We start from the raw sequence: 12524 nt of genomic DNA on the forward strand, positions 1-12524 counted from the left end.
TACCTGACTTTGAGTCTTTAAACACAGACACCAAATGGCGCAGGAAGTTGGTGAGCTGTTCTGCACTTCTGGAATTTTGATTCTTGGGTGTAATATCTTCATGACACCAGAGAGGACCAAAGGCTCTGCAGTCAAAAACAAACATTAAAATGTAAATAGCAGCAAAAAAAACAAAACAAAAAAAAAACCACACAAATCTAGAAGTATAGCAGGTATTTATAGCAAGATGAGCAATAACATATGGTGATATTCAAATGTTGCATTATATTTTTTTTCCTTTCCTTAATTTTTACTTTTACCGATCTGGCAGCAGATGGCGCTAGTGATCTCAATTTGCTCAAAACATGCTTTCTCAAGAAGCAGAAGCTTCAGAAGAGAGTTAGTATTTCACGGATCGATTAAGTGCCTTGCAGTGTTTTGGGATTAAAGGAAGGAAAATAGATGTAAAGAACTTTGTCTTCAAAAATATTTTTCAATGGTGATGTTAGCATGTGATATAAATATAAAAGATCTCCAACCATTACATGCCAGGGTGAGATACATCAAATTGCCATGGTCCTATAGTTAAAACAAAACTCCAGGAATGTTTATTTTTTTATCCGCATTGAAAAACCAAATCTGATGAGGCAGATTACACTTTCAATTATGCCAGGAGCTGCATCAGGAGAGCTTCTGTTCTCATACACTGAAGCCACACTCCTTTGTCCACCCCTCCTCTCCCCTCGCCCATTCACAGAACGCTTTGTATTCTGTCAACCAGTCACAGAATACAAAGCGTTCTAATAAGCAAGAGGAGAAAGAAGTGCACAAAAGACAGTATGGCTTCAGTGTAAAATTGCTGGCAGATAAGAGTATTTTTTGGTAGAAGATAATCATTTACCTGTCTGCTAGCACGTGTACACTCCCAGAATTTCTATGATTCCTAGAGTGCAGCCAAGTGGTGGGATTATGTAATTGCAGTGTGCATGCACAGGAATTGCACACTCAGTGGCCAGCCAGTGGCTGAAGACGGAAGATGCTGTGCCAGAATAACCAGCAGAGAAAATAGCAGTGTGGCAGGAAATGCAAACCTATCAGTGCTGGAGGTAAGAGCTTTAGTAGCCCATAGATTATGCAATTTTCTTTCCTTCTATCACAAGTGGAAGGAAAGAAAAAAAAAAAAAAAAAAAAAAAAAAATCGCTGGATTCTCCATCAACACTGACTGTGGATGGACGAATCAAGCGTTTTTCAATCTGTCCACTTGTGATGAAAGGAAAGAAAATCCCAGAATCTTTGAGCTGCTTAAGCTCTTACCTCCAGCAATGCTATTGTGTTGTGGCGGTGGGGAGCCATCCCTGCCAGCAGCACAGAATGTTTCCTGCTGGGGGCTATAGCCTCCGGCAGTAACTGTATGTAAAAAAAATCCAACAGACTAGTTGTACCCAAGTTGATCGCTTTGACTTGGGCACAACCAGCCTGCCAAAGATGGATCAAATCTCGGCAGATCCTTGCTGAACCGGCTGAGATTCGATACATCTATGGCCGGATTTAGTTGTTATAACTAGTATGTATGAATGTGAGTTAGGGACCTTAGATTGTAAGCTCCTTGAGGGTAGAGACTGATGTGAATGTATAATGTATATATAAAGCGATGTGTAAATTGACGGCACTATACAAGTACCTGAAATAAATAAAAATAAATAACCCTGTCACAAATGTGGACATTTCAGACTCAGCATTTAGTGAACTCTACACAAACAGAGGTTATCTTCAGGTAAATCCCCACATGATAACTTTATGTAGCATACAGACAGCTAAGGTTACAAAGCAGTATCAACATTTTCTGTAAAAGTTAAATTTGGCACACACCCTTCCACCTTCAGGTCAACGAGGCTTCTCATCACATTGAAGGGACCATAGTAAAGGTCTGGCGTTGAGAGAGATGGGGCCACATTTGACTTGTACCTGATTTGTATATAACTTTAGCTGACTAAACTCTGGATTTACTGATTTCTTTGACATGCAGCTTTCAATTTCAAATTAAATAGCACTACAATTTAAGTGTAAAATCAGCACAAATATAATATCGTAAACACTCCTTTAAATACCAAGAGGCCAGTAAGGGTGAATAGTGCAATGTGGTATTCATACAAACAACGATAACTCCAATCTCAGACTGATTTGCTATCACACTCACCCTGTGAAAAATGTCTTTATTTACAGATAGCTGCAATCTGCTTCTTGCAGGAGGCTCACCTGGTGGTAAGGAATTCAATCAACTTGTTGGCTTTTTCATCCGTCTCTGCTGATGTATCAACATCCTCAATCTCCTGGCTGATCTGCGGGATGTTACCGCTGCTTCCTCCCAGACTGATGCTGGAGGAGGTTGAGCTGGAGCTCAGGCCAGAGTCTGGCACTGGAGAGGACTGGTACTCCCGCAGAAAGTCAAACCCTCCTGCCACAGATAAAGAAAGAATGTGCTCAATCAGTTTCTCCCGCCAACAAACAGACACGAGTAAAAACTCATCCTGACAGACACATCTGCCAGCATCTGCAAATGCAGCAGTGTGGATTAGGCCTCATTCACATGGACAGCATGTACCTGGGTTATTGTGCATTGTACTAAAGTAAAGCTAATGTTCAGAAACTCTGGATAGAGGCAAAGTTATTGACTTCATGTGTCGGCAGCCAATGTATTTAACTACACTATACCACGGAGAAATTATGGGCAATTTGGATAACTTCTGTAGCTAAAGCATATTCACTGATATAAATGTATGTAACTTAAAGCAAATTTACTAAGGTTAAGGTCGTATGAAAATACATGTAAAGCACAAAAACCCTAATGTAGAAGTATGGGTTTATTATTGTCATGATCCTTCCAGAGCCTGGAGCAGCTCTGCTCATCAGCTGATAGTGGGCAATAGCCTATTAGCTGACCTTGGGTCACAGGAGGGCACAAGTAAGTGCATTTCTGTGACCCATAAAAAAAAAAAAAGCTCTGGCATTCTTCTCTGTGCAGGTGTGATAAAAAAAAAACATATGCAGTCTGTTGCTGCAATATATGCACATTTCCCCATGTTTAACTCTTTAAAGATACTGCATGTACAGAAAAAATGCTGATCCTGCCAAAAACAAAAAACAAAAACAATGAACCAACGACCTGTTAGCTGACAACGCTGCCTCTAGTGCAATGAAAACCCAAGTAGTGTCATAAGCCCTTGCCTGAATATTCTGCTAGGCTACAGAACTCTGACTTCTTAAGCAACAAAACAATGCAACTGCCTTGATTCCTAGGAGCCTCCCCTGACCCCAGATGTAGGAAAAAGGCTCTTGGGAAATGCAGTTTTGGGGCGCTTATCTTTCATCAATAGGAACTGATCAAGGGCACCCTGCTGATCCCCGCTCTTCATAGCTACTCCTGCAAAAATTTTACAAGTCAGGTTATGGTGTGACAGCCGTTTCTTACACCCTACACAAGATAAAAGAGTTGCAAGATGGAGGTTTGGGGGTAAAGTTGAATAATGCCTATAAAAAACCTAAAACAAAGTAAATGTAATGTTCAAAATGTATGAACAAAGCTTTATTAATGTTGTGTTATTATTGATAATAGGAATGTTAATGTAAACATGTTATGAATGATAAATAGTTATTATTAACAATGTTAATATTAATGTAGAAGGAATAACCATACACTTGGTTGCTACACTTGAATTCTAACTCTTCTGCACTCTACCAAAAACCTAAAAAGGTATTGGCTGGACTTGGGCATTAAGAACATAAGAATATTTATTATTATTTATACATGAACCAAATCACTAATAAAAATGTGATATCATAAAAAACGCTCATGCAAATTCAGTCCTACTCAGATAAAATGTTTTGAGTAAGAGCAAACAAGAACAAAAATCTAAGTCCTTTCGCATAATAGGAATGTCTAGTCTACATAAAAGGCTGTCATTTTTTTTTTAAACTATAATGGGTTATGTAATTTAAACAGACATATCGCTGAGTAGAGTAAACCATAGTTGCCGTTAGCACCATTGAAAGCTACTTTAAGCTTTGGTTTATAAAATACACATTACAGTGCAATTGATGCATGGATAAACACAATGCTAATCTGGTTGAATAGTGAGATTTCAGTTGCAACAATGCACCAATTTATCTCTAATCACCTGTATAGGGATACTCTGATGAGCAGGAAGACTGCACAGTCAATGTCTTCGCTTCATTTATCTCCCGAGCATGCAGGAGGACAGATGCAATGGAAGAGTAATTGCTGTTGCAGGACAAAGCAATCAAAAGGTGGAGAAGGAGCTTTCTGCTATGTTCAAAAACCTCAGGCCGGTAATGATCAAGACCTGCAAATCATGACAGACAGGATTAGAATTCAGACATGCAACTATTTACTTATTTTACTACTAACTGATCTCAACACAGTAAGATGCACTTTGACTGGTCCCTGTGGAATGCTGTGTTAGATTTTCTTTGCTCTTATTACATCTGTTACTCTTATGCCCCGTACACACGGTCAGATTTTCCGATGGAAAATGTGTGATAGGACCTTGTTGTCCGAAATTCTGACCGTGTGTAGGCTCCATCACACATTTTCCATCGGATTTTCCGAAACACAAAGTTTGAGAGCAGGATATAAAATTTTCCGACAACAAAATCCGTTGTCGGAAATTCCGATCGTGTGTACACAAATCCACTGATAAAGTACCACGCATGCTCAGAATAAATAAAGAGATGAAAGCTATTGGCCACTGCCCCGTTTATAGTCCCAACATACGTGTTTTACGTCACCGCGTTCAGAACGATCGGATTTTCCGACAACTTTGTGTGACCGTGTGTATGCAAGACAAGTTTGAGCCAACATCCGTCGGAAAAAATCCTAGGATTTTGTTGTCGGAATGTCCGAACAAAGTCCGACCGTGTGTACGGGGCATAATACATATCTAAAGTTGGATAATAAACCCAACCTCACAAAAAACTCAACAGGATTGAAATATAATTTCTAGCACCAAAGGTATCCAATTGACATTTAAGTTCACCTAGAATAGTGTACACAGCTTTTTTTTCTTTTTGTAGAGGTTTTCTATATTGACCTTTATTAGAACATAGTTCCCTTTTAAGCTGACCCCCACAGCTACCTATCTTACTTCACTCCATTAGTCCCCAAGGAAAAGAAGGCCTATACAAACTCCAAGGAATACACTGAGTGGTCCCTCCAGTGCACCCAAGTGCTCTTATACCAGAACAAACAATTACCATAAATGTTCCAGGTCTCTCTAAGACTCCAGGACTAGGACATAAAACACCAGATCCATAAATAAGAATAAATTGAGACGAAACGTTTTATCTTTCTTTGGAAATGCATTAATCAGTGTGGTTTCAGACATGTCAAGAATAGTTTGCCAAATAACAATATCATGAAGTGCTAAAACATGATTTGAAAAAGATGATTAATTAAAAATGAAAACATTTAGGAAAATAAACTAAGGCTGGTCTCTTGAATGATAAAACTCACATTCCAGAAATAAGTAAACCAAAATATCTTGTGAATTTACAGAGCAGTTGTTAGTTGACAGAGCAGTATAAGCAGAATACTAGTAGGGAAGGACAGAGTAGGAAAAGAGGTAGAGTCAAAAAGGTATATTTCCAGGAGAACGAATTGTAAGGTAGGGAAAGGGAGAATAATATAGGATATGGTAGAGCAGGGATGGATAATACAGTGCATTGTACTAAAGTAAGTCTAATGAAAAAGTATTCATACCCCCTGAAATTTTCCACATTTTGTCATGTTACAACCAAAAATGTAAAAGTATTTTATTGGGATCTTATCTGATAGACCAATACAAAGTGGCACACAATTGTGAAGTGGGAAAAAAATGATAAATTGTTTTCAAATTTTTTTACAAATAAATATGTGAAAAGTGTGGCGTGCATTTATATTCAGCCCCCCTGAGCCAATACTTTGTAGAACTACCTTTTGCTTCAATTACAGCTGCAAGTCTTTTTGGGGATGTCTCTACCAGCTTTGCACTTCTAGAGAGGGAAATTTTTGTCCATTCTTCTTTGCAAAATAGCTCAAGCTCTGTCAGATTGGATGGAGAGTGTCTGAACAGCAATTTTCAAGTCTTGCCACAGGTTCTCAATTGGATTTAGGTCTGGGCTTTGACTGAGCCATTCTAACACATGAATATGCTTTGATCTAAACCAGGGATATGCAATTAGCGGACCTCCAGCTGTTGCAGAACTACAAGTCCCACGAGGCCTAGCAAAGCTCTGACAGCCACAAGCATGACACCCAGGGGCAGAGGCATGATGGGACTTGTAGTTTTGCAACAGCTGGAGGTCCGCTAATTGCATTTCCTTGAGCTAAACCATTTCATTGTAGCTCTGGCTGTATGTTTAGGGTTGTTGTCCTGCTGGAATGTGAACCTCCGCCCCAGTCTCAAGCCTTTTGCAGACTGTAACAGGTTTTCTTCTAAAATTGCTCTGTTTTTGGCTCCATCCATCTTCCCATCAACTCTGACCAGCTTCCCTGTCCCTGCTGAAGAAAAGCATCCCCACAACATGATGCTGCCACCACCATGTTTCACAGTGGGGAGTGTGTGTTCAGGGTGATGTGCAGTCTTAGTTTTCCACCAAACATAGTGTTTTTCTTTTAGGCCAAAAAGTTAAATTTTGCTCTCATCTGACCTGAGCACCTTCTTTCACATGTTTGCTGTGTCCCGCACATGGCTCCTCGCAAACTGCAAATGGGACTTATTATGTTTTTTTTTCTTGCCACTCTTTCATAAAGGCCAGATTTGTGGAGTGCACAATTCACCCACCTGAGCTGTGGATCTCTGTAGCTCCTCCAGAGTTACCTTGGGCCTCTTGGCTGCTTCTCTGATTAATGCTCTACTTGCCCGGCCTGTCAGTTTAGGTGGACGGCCATGTCTTGGTAGGTTTGCAGTTGTGCCATACTCTTTCCATTTTCGGATGATGGATAGAACAGTGCTCCGTGAGATGTTCAAAGCTTTGGATATTTTTTTTTTATAACATAACCCTGCTTTAAACTTCTCCACCACTTTATCCCTGATCTGCCTGGTGTGTTCCTTGGCCTTCATGATGCGGTTTGTTCTCTAAGAATCCTCTGAGGGCTTCACAGAACAGCTGTATTTATACTGAGATTAAATTACACACAGGTGGACTCTGTTTACTAATTAGGTGACTTCTGAAGGCAATTGGTAGATTTTAGTTATGGGTATCAGCGTAAAGGGGTTGGAATACAAATGCACGTCACACTTTTCAGATATTTATTTGTAAAAAATTTGGAAAACCATTTATCATTTTCCTTCCACTTCACAATTATGTGCCACTTTGTGTTGGTCTATCACATAAAATCCCAATAAAATACATTTACATTTTTGGTTGTAACATGACAAAATGTGGAAAATTTCAAGGGGTATGAATACTTTTCATGGCACTGTAAAGGGTAAGGTCCCTTTCACATTTGTACGACCTGAAAGTCATGCAAATTTTGACGCAACTTTGCTGCATGACTTTGACATGACTTGAAGTAATGCCTGTGTAATCTTGAGGTCTAAGGACCTCAAGTCGCATCAAAGTTGGACCAAAGTAGTGCAGGGACTACAATGAAGTTGCACAGATATGAACTGTACTTATTGTAAATCATGGGGTACGACTTGTTCATGCAACTTTTGCAGTCCCAAGTCGTAGGACAAGTCACGCAAGTGTGAAAGGGGTCTAAAAAAAAAAAAAAAAAAAAAAAAAAAAAAAAAAAAACGCAAGAAATGGAAGTATATGGCAAGAAAAGAGTATGGAGTACATAGAAGTATTTCAAAGAGAGGTGAAAGGTATGCAGGACATGGTAGGGAAGAGAAGGGCATGACAGGGAGGAAAAGGGCACAATAGGATGATTTAAAAGGACATTTTAGGGAGGCAAAGGGGCATGGTAGAAAGTAGAAGGGCATGGTAGAAAAAGCAGGGCATGGTAGAAAAAGCAGGGCATGGAAGAAAAAGCAGGGCATGGAAGAAAAAGCAGGGCATGGAAGAAAAAGCAGGGCATGGAAGAAAAAGCAGGGCATGGAAGAAAAAGCAGGGCATGGAAGGCAGGAGAATAACATGTTACTAAGGAAAGGGGCATAACAGGGAGTAGAATGACATGGTAGACAATAAAAGGGCATGGTAGGGAGAGGAAAAATATGGTGGGAAAGGGAAGGGCACAGTAAGGAGGAGAAAGGCATGGTAAAGAAGGTAATGACAGGGACAAGAAAGAGAGAAGCATGGAATGGAAGCATTTGGATAGAAAGCAAGAGTCTAACAAAAAGGAGTAACTATGTGAAGGGAATGGAAATGTACGGGAAGGAAGAAAAAGGAAGCACTAACAAACAATGCTATTCCATGTTTTTTTTTTTTTTTACTCAGATTAGATTTTTACAATTAAAACCTGTGCCTCATTTAGTGTTCTATTAATCATTTTCTAAATACATAGTATTTAAACACAGAATTCTGCTTTGAATGAGTCAGTTTTCAGAGTGCCTGCAGGTGCTATCTCTGTTGCCCAACTACAGCCAAATGAAAGCACTGTCTTAAATGAGGATATATTTCTCCTGATAATTAGCTGTGCAAGGACAGAGACTTTCATGCTAAAAGATGTACAGTATGTAGATGAAAAATACTTGCCCAAGAAGAGAGCGTGTAGCAGCAGAGGAAGGTGTAGGGCCCAGTCTTCTCTCACACTATGATCCACCACCATTTCTGTCATGAAAATGACAGCAATATTGCACCTGTACAGGTAAAAACAGAGAGCTCAGCCAATCACTGTACAATGATGTTATCTTACACTCATCAGCATTCTGTCTGTGAAACTGGCGCCAATACTTTGTATGGTCACTATAAACCATGGCTGACTGTATTTGGGAATGCAGTGATGGCCAGTATTTAGCTGCCAAATATATACATTTAAAACTAAACAATAATGAATTAAACATAATAATAATAATAATAAACTAAACACAAAGAGGTATGAACACTATATACTTTTTATTTTACATTAAACCTGCCAGTAGAGAAATACATACGTTTACTATGCTGATTTCCTTGTGAAAATACTAGTTGCCTGTGTGTCATTCTGGTTCTCTGGCTTCAGGACTTACCCAGAGAAGACAGGAAGATCCAGGATTCTGACTTCACTTAAAGGATAAGTTCACCTTTGGAAACATGCTACATGTTCCACCTGTTTTTAGGGTGGAACATGTAACGTTCCCACTGCTGCCGCCGCTCCCCGCTGCCCTCTCTCCCTGTGACAGCAGTATTGGGAGAGGATCCGTGTACTAGCTGTCACTTTTTGAGAACAGCTCGGTGTATGAATGAACTACAAGCCTCGGCATCCTTTGCGACTGTCGGCTTGTAGTTCTCAATGAACAACCATGGCGCTGTTGAGCGTTGTGGTAATTCATTGAGTCTTCCTCTCAGTGTGAAACTGCCTGGATGTACGGGCAGACAGCTCATACGGACAGTCTGCAGAAGATCTGCATGACATCAGCGATCTGATCACCGGTGCAATGCTTTCCAGGCTTCTAAAAAAAAAAAAAATAGTAAGTGCACATTATTATTTTTTTTTTTTAAAGTGAACTTATCCTTTAAGGCACATGTATTTTAGGTCAGTGGCTCAAAGTTTGAGACCAGAGGATCAACATGACAAGAAAACGACTGTTTTTAGACAGTCTTAGTCCCCAAAGTGTAGCATATCCTGCTCCCAGGCCTTGAATCAGGTCATCTTTATGGAAGATCAGATGATAAACAACAGCGGGGGCTTGTACTATGCGCCACAGACTGCACAGATCTAAAAGAAAATACCAACTGCACTTCAATGAAAATTCAATGCTGCTAACTTTATTCATCCACACAACATAAACAAAAGATTGCCTTTCTTGCGACCTAGATGAGGAGGTCCCATCCAGGGACTCTCTGTTCTTGTATCAATAAATAAACCTACCAGAGTTTACATTTTCTACATTTTCTCTGTAGTGTAGGCTTTTCCTTAGCCCCAAGCAGTCAGGCACAAGTGTAACTGGACAAAAAAAAGCAATGGCTATCTATACTACTTTAGAAATGTGGTACTGCTAATCTGTATGATATTTTGAAGAATGTGGTGACAAGGAACAACATACTAGGGATGCAGCTCGTGGAATGCATAAAAAAAAATCAAATTTTTAATTGAAATTTAAAAAGGAAGAATTTTATTTTCCTGACAGACTCCATGGCAGCATACGTATGGGTTAATCCCGCCTCTCATACCTCATAGGACCCCACTCCCATAAATCTTTGCTCCTAGCCAGAGGCCGTGTTCCTTTTTTGTCCTCCTCCTAGGACCAAGGTGTATCTTACCTTATGAAATTATCTACGGTTCGGTCCTGGCGTGCACGATTGTCCTGATGGCGGTTCTGGAGTCCAGCATTCCCGGCTATTAGCAGGGTGGAGACGGGCTATACATGCGATGCCATGAAGAGCTTCTATCCTCGCCATTGGCAGGCAAGCGGCATTGGGCCAAACGTCCTTGCTATTAGCAGGAGGCCCCCCTTACTGAAAGCCCGGTCGTGCAATGGATGGTCGTTCCCAACCAGGATGGACCAGGATCGTGCTGGGTGGTATCGTATACAGCCTTTGCCTTGCATATTTTTATGGCAGCAGTGTCTGTGTGTGTTTGTTTGTCTTCCTGTATTCTCCTGTTATGGCGGCTGGAGCGCATCTGCGTCTCAGTCCGCCGGGTACTTCCGGGTTCTGCGCAGCGGCCAGCCTCGTCTGAAAACGAGGCTTGGTTCGCGCACGCGCAGTTCCGGGGATAGAACGGCGATCGCGCATGCGCGCGAGTTCCGCTGGATGACGCTGGGGGGCGTGGTGACGTCATCATCGGCGCCAAGTTTAAATAGCTGTCAAAATACAGCTATTACTTGGGATGATCTGCAGATGATACAGCGGCTTCCCGGTGCAGTGATTTGTATCTGCCAAGGTAGGAAGCTATGCTGCTGGCTGTCCAGCTCTCCTGTGTCCTCTGTTAGTGTTTCCTTGGCTGATTATGGATTTTCACTACAGGTATAGGTTTCTACTATGGACGTGTCACCGCCCCCCAGTGGCCAACCCTTGCGCTGCAGGTAGGAAATTTACCTTTCCTTCTGCTTGTATTTTTTTCTTTTGGGTTGCTTTTCTATGGATTCTATTTTTCTTTCCTTTTCTTGCTCAGCCCTTCTAGGTCTGAACATAGGTCCTCAGCACGCGAAGATACGGATCGTTCCAGATCACATCACCAACAATCTTCATCTAGTTCCAGACGCCCTAGTTCAGCTTCTAGGCGTCATAGCGAAGAGCCCAAGTCCACGTCCGGGCGTCATTCCTACCGCCATTCCAGTCGCTCTGAGAAGAGAGCTTGCTGGGGATGTAAAGCTCAGGTCCCAGAGGGTAAATCCCTCTGTGAGCTATGTTTTTCCCGAGCTGCAAAAGAAAGGGGAGCAGAAGACCAGCAGGTAGAGGCCCTGGTCCGGAAAGTGGTTCAGGAATCTCTGATCAGAACGGATCCCATCCGCACAACTATTGCTCCCTCTGCTCCTACATTGGCTCCCGGTAGGGACGACCTTGGGGCTCCTGGTCCCTCCAGACGTAGTCCCTCTTTGAGTGAACCCTCGGAGAGTGAGGTTGAGATGGACGATCCTGGAGTGGGTTTTGATTTTTCCCTGGTACCACGGTTGGTCAAGGCTGTGAAGGATGCATTGAAATGGGAAGATCCAGTAGAAGCACCCTCTAAACAGAGGAAATACTTCAAACATCTTAAAAAGGATCGCCCAAATTTTCCCTTCCTGGGGGAACTCGGAGAAATCATTTCTGAGGAATGGGTTAAAGTCGAGAGGAAAAACTCGTTGATTTCAAAAGTGGCTAAAATGTATCCATTCAGGAGTGAAGAGGTTAAGCACCTAGAATCGGCTCCGCTCATTGATGCTGCTTTGATGAGGTTGGTGAGACATGTCACTCTCCCTCTCGAGGATACCGTCTCATTCAAGGATGGTCTAGAGAGAAAAATCGATACGGATCTTAAACATATCTACATCACGGAAGGTATGGCTTGTAAACCAGCCTTAGCCCTTGCAGCTTTGTCTAAAGCCATGGAATCCTGGTCGGATGATGTGGGTGCAGCTTTGGCAAGTGTCTCTGAAGATTTGGTTAAAAACTCACCGATTCATGAGCTGAAACTGGCGTCAGTCTTCTTGGGTGAAGCATCCCTTGACATTATTCGCCTAGTGGCACGTGTCATGCTCTCTTCAGTCACAGCTAAGCGCGCCTTGTGGCTACGCCCATGGGTGGCGGATCCTGCCTCTAAACAGGCCTGGTGCAGAATTCCCTTTGAGGGTTCTTCCCTCTTCGGGAATAAGCTGGACTCCGCCATCACCCGTGCTACAGGGGGTAAGTCAGGGTTCTTACCCCAGGACCGTCGCCTCTTGGGTCACAGAAGACCTCAACCCAGGCAAGATCAAAAGCG

At 41.8% G+C, this 12524-nt stretch overlaps 1 protein-coding gene across 5 annotated transcripts in view; it reads right to left on the reverse strand.

Annotated features, from left to right (window-relative positions):
* Positions 1-12524, reverse strand: part of FRY (FRY microtubule binding protein) — a 653558-nt gene that overhangs the window by 112151 nt on the left and 528883 nt on the right. For all 5 annotated transcript variants that reach the window (XM_073613350.1, XM_073613351.1, XM_073613347.1 and 2 more), the window contains 4 exons: positions 8678-8781; positions 4156-4341; positions 2237-2435; positions 4-125 (listed from right to left, as the gene is read on the reverse strand). In XM_073613350.1, coding sequence (XP_073469451.1) covers positions 4-125; positions 2237-2435; positions 4156-4341; positions 8678-8781 — 611 coding nt within the window. The remainder of the gene's footprint in view (positions 1-3; positions 126-2236; positions 2436-4155; positions 4342-8677; positions 8782-12524) is intronic.

The sequence above is a fragment of the Aquarana catesbeiana genome, linkage group LG02 (assembly GCF_042186555.1).
Source record: "Aquarana catesbeiana isolate 2022-GZ linkage group LG02, ASM4218655v1, whole genome shotgun sequence".
NCBI lineage: Eukaryota > Metazoa > Chordata > Amphibia > Anura > Ranidae > Aquarana > Aquarana catesbeiana.